Below are 10496 nucleotides of genomic sequence, written 5' to 3'. Positions count from 1 at the left end.
CATCCACGTCGTGCTGAATCAGATCGTCGACTTCCTTGGCCCCGCCGGCGCCGCACGCCACGTTGCGCGTCCTCTCCGAGAGCACCAGCAACGATCGAGGTCCCAAGGTGAAGTTCGCCAACAGCTGGTCGCCGCAATGCACATCAATATCGTCTATGTTGCCATCGTCTCCGAGTACTACCAGCCCAGGCCGACCAGTCTCCTTCAGAGACATGGTGAGGCCCTCTCGCTGCAACTTTTCATGGCTATGTCGCCATCGTCTCTGAGTACTACCGCGCCCAAGTAGACCAGTGTCCTTCAAGACATGGTGATTGGTGAGGCCCCTCTCGCTGCAACTTCTCCAGGGGAATTAGTAACGAATTCGCAATGATCAATTCCAATATCTCAGAACTTGCTTCCTGTATTAATCCATCCAGAGGACTGGAAATGAAACAACGTCGGAGGAAAGCTCTCAGCCCGCTACAGTACCCACCGTGGAGATTTACCCTTGTGGAGCCCCTCGCCCTTGACCCCTGCCTGTGTATTCATCGCCGGCCTCTCTCCCCCTCGCCGCCGGCGGCCATGGTGGCCGGCGCTGGGTGGGAGAGGGGTCTGGCTCCTAGTAGCTGTAGGTTTATTAGCCTTAGTTTCCTCCCCGGCGAATAAAAGCGAGATCAGATCTGGAGCAGGTCTTCTTCCTCCTCTTGCCATTCTTGGTGGGGGAGTGGTGGAGATTAGCTCCTATGCTGATCTCTCCTGGCCGGATCCATGGCAAGGAGTAGCTTCGGCTCTCTTTGCTCCTTCTCCCTCTGGTTTCTCTTCTCTGAAGACTGTCACTCCGGTGTCCAGGCGGGGCATCGGGTGCTCACCGGTGAGGCGTTCCGACGACCCTCCAAGGTGGAGGCGTGTTGGGAGCTGCAGATCTGGCGAGATCTTCTTCAATAAGCGCCGCCGTCCTCTTAGATCTGCTGCTGCTTTTTTCTTTTCTTGCCATCGTGGAGATGGAGGAGGAGAGAGGCAGAGAGCAGCTTCTAGGAGATCTGCAAGATGGGGAAGTTCGGCTGCTGCACTTTTCTGGAGCACATCCTCGGCGGTGTTTAGACGGCCACCAGCCGTCCTGCCGTCGACTCTTATGGCCGAATGGCGGCTGCTCCGAGCTCTGACGTGTGCGGCTGATCTTCGGATCGTTTGCCGGCGTCAACTCATCACCAACCTCCTGGCCGGCGTGCCAATGTGGAGGCCCTTCTTCTCCAGCACCGCGGCGCTCTTCGGTGGCTTCATCCCAAGTGGTCTCGTCCCCGGCGATGTAGTTGCTGGCCGCGACTGGAAGAATCGACGCGAGGAAGGTGGCGATGGACCCGATTGCTTTTCTGATCTTAATGTTAGGGTCTTGGTTGTAAAAGTTGAGGACTCGATTTTATTTTTAGATTTCTTTGAGGTCCTCCTTGTAAAATGTATTGCCACCGAGTATAATTAATGCAGCTTCTGGGTCCTTCGGGACCCTTCCCTGTTCAAAAAAATCCAGAGGACTGAAGGAGTTCAGGTAAACACCCTGCATTCAAATAGCGGAGAAGGACTAGATGAAGTGGAGCGAGTTGCTGCAGACCGCACAGACAATATGTACAAACACTCTTGCAAACCAAAATTGCGATTTTGAGAGGTGCTGTCTATGATAATTGTCTAATACTGGCAGAGCAGCTTACTGAAGCTGAATTTGCAACATATACATCAGCCAAGCATCATATGGTGCGGACTGAGGAAGAGGAGAATTCGCTTGCAGGAAAGCTCGAGGTTGGATCGGGTAAATTTGAGACCAGACAGATGTTTACGGTTTGGCAATGTTTTGCTACTGCCGTTAGTAATCAAGGTGTTATTTTGTACAACACGGCGATTTGAATTATAAACTGGAACTTCATTTGCCAACTTGAAGGTATTGATAATTTGTCTCATTGTCTGTACTCTCTATGTTTTATATATAGAATAAACCGCTGAACTGAGATACACAATATTGTCCTGCTGCTGTTGTTGCTAATTACTCCTTTCTGCCTACTGTTGATCCTGAATGAATTACTTTATGTGATTTTTTTTCTTGGATTAATCAGATTATGAGATTTTGATATATATGTTTGTTGGATGCAGTTTTGAACTCAAGCTTTCTTGTCCTGTTAGCGAGATGGCATAATCGACAGTCCACTTAACAACTCTGGCCGTCAAGCTCATACATGCACGAATAAGTTTCAGTTTCTTTTTAGGGAATAAGTTTCAGTTGGTTATATGCTATTGGCTAGTTTTTGTACTCTTCTTTTTCTGTTACGATGACATTTTTCCAGAGCTAGGCAACATATCCGGACAATTTTTCGTGACTTCGTGACAAGAAGGAAGAACAACCTTTCTTGACGGTGGGACGATACCGCTAAAGAGACCTGCCATTTTTTTATGGTAGCACAAAGTAAAATAAAGAAAAATAATTCTCAACAGTAGCCATGTCTCATAAAAAATAATATCCCGTCAAGAAAAAAGTAATTTTCAATAGTGAAATTCCCATGGTCTAGTTGTTTAGTAAAGGTTAATATGTAACGCACAGGCTTATCTAATGTAATAAATTTGCTGCCAAAATAGTCCCTCCCTTCCATTAAAGTTGTCTTAGTTTTTTTTCTAAATTTGAATGTATTTAGACATTATTTAGAAAAGTGGATACATCCAAATTTTGACAAACCTATGACAACTTTCACGGAACAGAGGTAGTAGAATTGTCGTGATACCTATAACAGGCAATAATCACCTCTACTAAGATTACATTTTTACTAACTTACTTGTACTATTACTATAAATTCGTACAATGATAAGCACATGATTCATCATCGGATTATGCTTAGTTTGGTACAACTTAATAGTAGTAGATCACCAACTCGATCTACCATAGTACTGTGAGGGGCGGTATCCAGGTGGGCGCCCAGTAGGATAAGGGTTGTAGCGAGGATCTCCATAGGGCTGCCCCAGATGACTAACCTGACTAACCTGATCCGGCCTCTGGTGATAAGGTACTGAATGCTGCGGATAATTTGCCCGTGGGGCAGCCATCCTTGTTCCTGTCAGAGGCTGCTGCCCGTGAGTTGCTCCTGTAGCAGTTACCCATGTTCCTGTCATGGGCTGATATGGGTACTGAACCCCTCTTTCTGCCGAAGGCTGCTGCGGATGTAATGGTTCTGTGCTAACCAGGGAATATGCAGCTGGGGATTCCACCCATGTTAATGCCCTAGGTTGCTGAGGGTAATTTGCTTGTGTACCTGCCAACCCTGCTGATTGCATTTGCTGTGTGTACCCCTGCAATAGTTTGACCATGATTTCCGTGAGATAGAATTAAATAGATCAAATGTCAATCTTCCATAACACTAAAGAAACAAAACACATCAATATCGTTCACCTAAAATATTGGGACAATAGATTAATTTAAGGGGGTTGTAATAATGCAGGTCAATGGTATAACTTAATAAGAACCGGCCAATTTTACACTTCAATGAATGTATAACACAAGTTGCACAGAGAAAGGAACATAATTGCAAAAGACAGAGAAAGGAACACATGCAGAAGACACAAAGAAAAATCTCAAGCTAAATATTAAAATGCATATGAATGGCAGTCTTGTTTTGAAGCAATTCCAAGAATATGATCGAAACTTGATCTATTTAACACCCAGAAGCACTTTACATTTAGTTGAAAGACAAAGAAAGTACCTGAGCAGGTGTGTAGGCATAAGGTTCGTTGGTTGCTCCTGTAGCAGTTACCCCTGTTCCTGTCATGGGCTGATGTGGGTACTGAACCCCTCTTTCTGCCGTAGCAGTTACCCCTGTTCCTGTCATGGGCTGATGTGGGTACTGAACCCCTCTTTCTGCCGAAGGCTGCTGCGGATGTAATTGTTGTGTGCTAACCAGGGAATATGCAGCTGGGGATTCCACCCATGTTGCTGCCCAAGATTGCTGAAGGTAATTTGCTTGTGTACCTGCCAACCCTGGTGATCGCATTTGCTGAGCGTACCCCTGCAATAGTTTGACCATGATTTCCGTGAGATAAAAATTAAATAGATCAAACGTCAATCTTCCATAACGCTAAATAAACAAAACACGTCAATATCGTTCACCTAAAATATTGGGACAATAGATTAATTTAAGGGGGTTGTAATAATGCAGGTCAATGGTATAACTTAATAAGAACCGGCCAATTTTACACTTCAATGAATGTATAACACAAGTTGCACAGAGAAAGGAACATAATTGCAAAAGACTGAGAAAGGAACACATGCAGAAGACAAAATGAAAAATCTCAAGCTAAATATTAAAATGCATCTGAATGGCAGTCTTGTTTTGAAGCAATTCCAAGAATATGATCGAAACTTGATCTATTTAACATCCAGAAGCACTTTACATTTAGTTGAAAGACATAGAAAGTATCTGAGCAGGTGTGTAGGCATAAGGTTCGTTGGACATCTTCAACGGAAAACAAGTAACCTTAATGTGCAAGAAAGGCAAATCATGTTAGTAAGGAAAAGTCATAAGTATAAGCAAATTATCGTCAATAATATTTCTGTAAGTATAAGCAAATTATCGTCATTGACAGGAATAAAGCAATTGAGGACAGAAAAAATGGAATACCAAACAATAGCAATCTAATTTGAGCGCCTCAAATATATAACTATTAAAAAGGCATGAAGATCAATAAGAAAGCAACCTGCCCTATTGGTTCAGCCGAAGGGTTGGTTGCAGTAACTGACTGAGCATATTTTATAGAAATTGTTTCTTGCTACTGGATCTCCAATGCAAAACAAGTTACATTTATATGCAGCCATTAAGCATGTTAAAAGGAACAGGGTAAAAGTACAAACTACCCACTAATAGAGAAAGAACAGTTGAAAATTAGATGCATTTATGTTCAAAAACCAACTCCAATTATCATCAATATCGTGACGGTAGCATATTATGTCATGCATAGGTAAGCTTAAGCTTCAGAACTCACAGATTCAAACATGAACTTATTAAGTAGACGAAATCATTAACATAAATAACTAAAAACAGATAAATGAAGTTCCAAACAATTTCAACCTAATTCGAAACCCCAAAACATATTACTCTAACAAGACATGAAGATGTTTAGAAAGTAATTACCTGCTCAGTTTGACCAGGAGCAACTGGATCACTTCCAATGACAGACTCGAAGCCATCCCCAGTTTTAGCCACCTTTTCACGATTTGAAATAACACTATCATGTGCCTTCCGCTTCCTACGTGCTAGCTTCACCGATGGCAGAATTTTTGATCTCTTGCTAGAAAAAAGAGACTTATGGCGCTCTGAGGCTATTTTGATGGATTCTGTGTCCCCATATTTATAGAAAAACTGAAGAGAAATGCCGAAGTGTGTAAGTACTTTCACCAAAAAAATGGATCATAAAATGTAGTCATAGTTATAAAAAAAAAAACAAGGACCTTGCTATGCAATCAGACAATGAAATGAATTATGCAACCGTATCAAGCTAATCCATCCAATTTGTAATTTATGGGCTAGATCCAAGTAGGATGTTCCCAACACTACTTAGCACCTCTAGGCCACTAACAAGGCCACTGACGACATGATGCTTCTCCCCCGCTTACTCTCATGCCCATTCCTAGTCCTTTATATCCCCTACAGAATCTATCCTCAAAGCCAAAGCCGTAATCCCCATGTCTGACTCAGTGTGTGTCAACCACTGCAGCCCTTCTCGTCTCTCTGAAATTTAAGATGAATAAAGTGGTGCATCAATTAATTCCATGTAATTAGTTCGTTCTAGAACAAAGTAAGGGTGTTGTTTACACTACTACAGCAAGAGTTGGCAGTCCTGAGTTGTATAGTAGTCTGACAAATTTTGTGCCAGTGAAATGCTTGTCAGATTGTTGAGCTTGGCACCCATGAGTATTATGTGAGATACTCATGAGGAGATAGACCCATAGCCCCATGAGGAGATAGGCATGACATTTCATAATGGTCGAGAGTTGAGGCCATGTATTTTAGGAATCTGTTGCATGGGGTTTTTTTTAGAGCAGAGAACAATCCATGTGGAGGCTGGAGCGCACTTCAGTCCATATGAATCATACAATAATTTCTCTACTTAGCTTACCTCTATAAGCATGGATGATATTTCTTCTTTGTCGCTTTCACTAGTTAACTCTGCTTCAGCTGGTCCAGATTTAAGAAAATCTGAAACTAACGAATCTAATAAAGACCCATTAGTTTTTTCAAATGGACAAATCGACACCAGCGAGATGACATCCTGCAAAAAAATAGCCCTTTTTCAGATTGAAAAGTCACTTCAAAGGAAACTAAAACTGACTAATTGAAATGCGTCAAATAGCTTTCAAAACAATAACCTGCAAACTTGTTTTTGTGATACTAGATAGACCATATAATCCATCTAAGACCCCCCTTGCTTTAACTGGGTTGTGCAGGGCCTGCATATTCAGGCGAAGCTGTTAGACACCTGTGTAAGACTACAACTTTTTGCCATTGACAATATCAAATACTTGATAGACATTACCGTATAACAGAAACGGGAGTACTGTATCAGCAACAATGGAAGAAGTTTGCTGTGCTCTTTTTCTTTTTCGGCCTCAATAGCCTTCTCATAGACAATGCAAGCCAAGTGTTCATTGCCCTGCAACAAAAGACAAATAAACTGAACTCACATCCAAAATTTTAAAGAGCAAGAACAATCAGAATCCAAGATATACCATACGGTGCTCGAAGTATGAATGTTTTACGATCGCTTCTAACAGGCCAGGACACAATTTCGAATGCAGAAACTGATAATCAGCACGAGCTCCAGCAGGGTCTTCATTACGCTCCTTCGATGCAGCACTGAGGAGATAAACTTTTACCAGCTTCTGTTCAAAGAGGGAGCACAGTTTTTTTATATCCATCAGAACTTGCGCTTCATAACATTGCATTAGCAAACATAATTGAAGTTATCGCATCAAACAGATTTTACCTCTACCTCCTCGTAAGATTGTTCGGGAACTTGCTTGGTAACAAGTGTAGATCCGTGGGTTGCTGTCTGGTCAGCAGTACTTCCACCTGCTGCCCCATCAGCTGCAGCCTCGGGAATCATATTCTTCTTCAGCTCAGTAGCATTTGCAACTTGGCTTTGCTCCAATTGATCGACAAAGTCTGTGGACCTAATGCCGTAGAGAAAGAGATCGAACGAACAAATCAGCAAGATGTGATTATAGATCTGACTTTGCCTACCTATGAGGAGGCAGAGAATGTGTGGAATGTCGTTGGTGAGGGCCTGAGGGGCACCGGCGAGGCAAGAGGTTCACAACAGGATTTGTTAAGGGCTCAGGGCCGTAGGGGCGAAGGTGTGGTTGATGAAGTATGTTTAAGTGTACAGAAATTACATGATTAGTACATAAACTAGGAATGTGTTGAGGTGCTTTGCTTGCAAAGTGATCCAGTTCGGGTACGATTAGGAGTCGTGGTTGATAGACTACATATGTGTGGTGGCAGTATGTACATGTAGAGGTGCTTTGTACCATGACACAGAGAGAAAAGAGACCAAAAGAAATTGAGCACGCTACGTGCATCTGGCAAATTAAACACATTATGTGCTTCGCGCGTGCTTGTGCCATTTTGATGTGATCAATATTTTGGCTAAATTCAACACATTTCACAAAATTTACGAGTTATTATCAATGTAAACCAGTAGAAGACAGCAAATAAATCTTAAGTACAATACAGCTGGTAACCATGCATTGATTTTGTGCTTGTGTCGTCTGTGTAGAATCTTGTTCATTGCTATGGTAAAATAGAAATTTAACATTGGTTGGGTAAACATATAATAAGCAAGCAAATGGGGAAAATAAACTTAACAGACCTGTCTGTATTGGAATTTTCTTCCTCTTCCATATCAAGACCTCTTTCATCTGCTTTCTTTCTCATGTGAGTGTGACCCATACTAGTAATTTCTCTTTTGTCAGAACTATCCACGAACTAGCAAGAAAACAAAAATACCATCATTGTTTATGTCAATACTACAAAGTATAGGAAAGTCTGAAGTTGCTTGATTAACAAAATTTTGACAGTGATGACAGGGCGCAAAAAAGAAAAGTCTCAGGTGTTAACCTTTTGATACTTGGAGGCCTGAATGATATTCAGTTGTCCAGCTTCTGTGGATTTCTTCGCTGATTTTGGACCAACTTGGCAAAATAAATACGAGGACGCATCAGAACAACCAAACAGAAAACAGCTGATTTAACAAACTCACGGTGAAACATCTTAGATTGTAGGTCTTCCCGTAAATTATGCAGCTTCTCCCTACATAAAGCCATTGGCATGTAAAACCAACACGATTAAGATGTTGAATAAACAGAGCAATAACACCATTTACACTGAATTACCATATGTACAAGCATCCTTCAGCTTTATGAAAGCTAAGAGCTAAGTCGAGTGCCTTTCCAGAATCCCTCCATTTGATGATTACTTCTGCCAAATAAATGAGCAAAACATTGTTTTAGGGAAGATATGCTAGCAAAAAAAAAGGATAACATGCCAGTTCACCTTCGTTCGTGAAGATATCATTAGGAGTGATGTTTTGACACAGCAGTAGGGTGTCATTATCATCTTCATCCACAACGGACAGTACAATTTCTCCGGATCCCTAAGTCAGAAAAAGGCTAAGAGAATGAATGTTGAATGACAAACAACATTGCTTAAAAAGAACAATTTTGTTGCCACCCACAACTTCGTGCAATATTTTTAACTAATAGCACTGCATGTTTCATTTAAATCAATAAAACTCCAGGATAGGGCATCATCACAGGATTGTACAAAATTAATATCACATGGAGTGTCAACAGAGACACCATTTTTAACTAATAGCACTGCAGGTTTATTTAAATCAATAAAATAATATAGAAGAATAGTCAAAGCATACCTCTATTTGCTCAATTGTCACGTGACCTGATCCCATGTTATCCCACTCTTGTGAACCCTGTGAACGCTCGTACAGTGTGGCAAGCTGGAGCAAAATTTTAAATGTCAAAAATGCATAAAGAATAAGTAGGTAAAATTAATAATTAGATCAACAGCTACAAGCAGAGCATATTGCAAACAAGTGCCTAGTATGATATGGGCATAGTAAATAAGAGGTGAAGAATACGACACATAGTCATGCTAAGGCACTCGCAAAATCTTTACAATACTAATTTGAAATTAAAGTTGAAACACAATGCAGAAAATAACAAAAACTTGTGCAGCATCATAATTACCGCACCCCGGAAGAAAATACTGATCTTCATTTCATACTTGGGAATTCTCAACGACCCGCATTTGGTAATAGGAAAATTTTAAGCTGTTATCTGGAAGAATGCATATCATTGATATAAAAAAGATTACTTAACCAACATGCACCAAAGTTTTACGGCCCAGGTATCCCTACAGTTTCCTGGTTAAAAATGCATGAGTGTGTCATTTCCCATTAAGAAAACTAGCGTGATGAGGAGCATACCCCATGGAGACTAAAGATCAAACACGGTGGGCTCGGCAGTGGGCAGGCACTCTATTTACTGATCCACGGTTATGTTGTGCACCAGTATTGTAGTGCTCATACACTACATTATATTCTAGCGACTGTGCAACTGTGAGTCCATCCCCCCCTTCCAACGCTCCAATCCTCTTTCAATGAACTAGACAACCGAAATACCTCTGGTGTTTCGGAGTTGTGAACTAAATTTGTAAGTGCGCCTTTTTGAACCGCATGTATGTTAGAAAGAGATCATCGCTTGTAACAACACTATCCTGCAACCATCCACGCGCTTTAAAATTCGGAAAACTAAGCCCATCAATCCAGGGAAGGTGCCCAAGCCGCTAAACAACAGCAAAGGGAACTGCCGCGACTGGATCTGCTGCACCAACCCCCTAGTAGGGGGCTTGTACATACCTCGTAGAGGGACGACGAGCGGGAGGAGCTCACCTCCATGATCGTGAACGGCGCGTTGCAATGTGACGCCTCGGTCCTGGGCTCCTGGCCCTGGCCCGGCTTCTCCCCAAGCGCCGGAGAACCCGCGCGCGTTCCACGGGTGGGTGGAGTAGCAGCTTCTGAAATCAGAGTCGAATCCCTAGACGGAAGATGAGGCGAGAGGCGAAACCCTAACCAGCATTGGCGAGCTCCCCTCTCTCTGCCCCCCTCTCTCTGCTCCCTCGCTTCGCAGGGTTTCTCTCCGCTTTCTCAGTTAATCCCCAGGCCAAATGATTGGAGAGTATTAGAGTAAATTTGCCTATTTCTGGTTTGCCCCTTTGAGTCAGCCCACCTAACCGAACGAGCCCTCAACTTTTTTCTACTCTTCTGAGTTTTACTCTCGGATCGAAAAAATAGTTTTTTTTAGCCTCAACTACTGCGCTGTCGTGCACGTTTCGATCAAAAAAAAAATATTGAATGCTCGTGCACATGGATTCTCGGGTTGGTTTCTTCGCTTGTCAACGAGCCACGACAAGGTT

At 42.4% G+C, this 10496-nt stretch overlaps 1 protein-coding gene across 1 annotated transcript; it reads right to left on the bottom strand.

Moving 5' to 3' along the window:
• Window positions 1-2704: 2704 nt before the first annotated feature.
• LOC124698844 lies at window positions 2705-10191 on the bottom strand. The gene is made up of 15 exons (XM_047231257.1): window positions 9973-10191; window positions 8935-9018; window positions 8559-8658; window positions 8399-8483; window positions 8266-8315; window positions 8124-8182; window positions 7876-7991; window positions 6991-7177; window positions 6734-6886; window positions 6541-6657; window positions 6374-6454; window positions 6124-6276; window positions 5139-5366; window positions 3714-4016; window positions 2705-3303 (listed from the first exon to the last, which is right to left on the bottom strand). Exons 1-15 carry the CDS (start codon window positions 9976-9978, stop codon window positions 2881-2883), a joined length of 2145 nt encoding a protein of 714 aa, XP_047087213.1. The 5' UTR covers window positions 9979-10191; the 3' UTR covers window positions 2705-2880.
• Window positions 10192-10496: the final 305 nt, after the last annotated feature.

Source organism: Lolium rigidum, chromosome 3 (genome assembly GCF_022539505.1).
Source record: "Lolium rigidum isolate FL_2022 chromosome 3, APGP_CSIRO_Lrig_0.1, whole genome shotgun sequence".
NCBI classification, from domain to species: domain Eukaryota; kingdom Viridiplantae; phylum Streptophyta; class Magnoliopsida; order Poales; family Poaceae; genus Lolium; species Lolium rigidum.
The sequence above is the reverse complement of the archived record's forward strand: the minus strand, read 5'-3'. Positions and strand labels throughout refer to the sequence as shown.

Excerpts from the sequence above, each read along its gene's own strand:
- LOC124698844 (XM_047231257.1), bottom strand. Across the intron at positions 8,183-8,265 it reads ACAATCTAAGATGTTTCACC|CGAAGAAATCCACAGAAGCT; the intron begins GTGAGTTTGTTA and ends GTCCAAAATCAG. Across the intron at positions 6,455-6,540 it reads ACTCCCGTTTCTGTTATACG|GCCCTGCACAACCCAGTTAA; the intron begins GTAATGTCTATC and ends CTGAATATGCAG.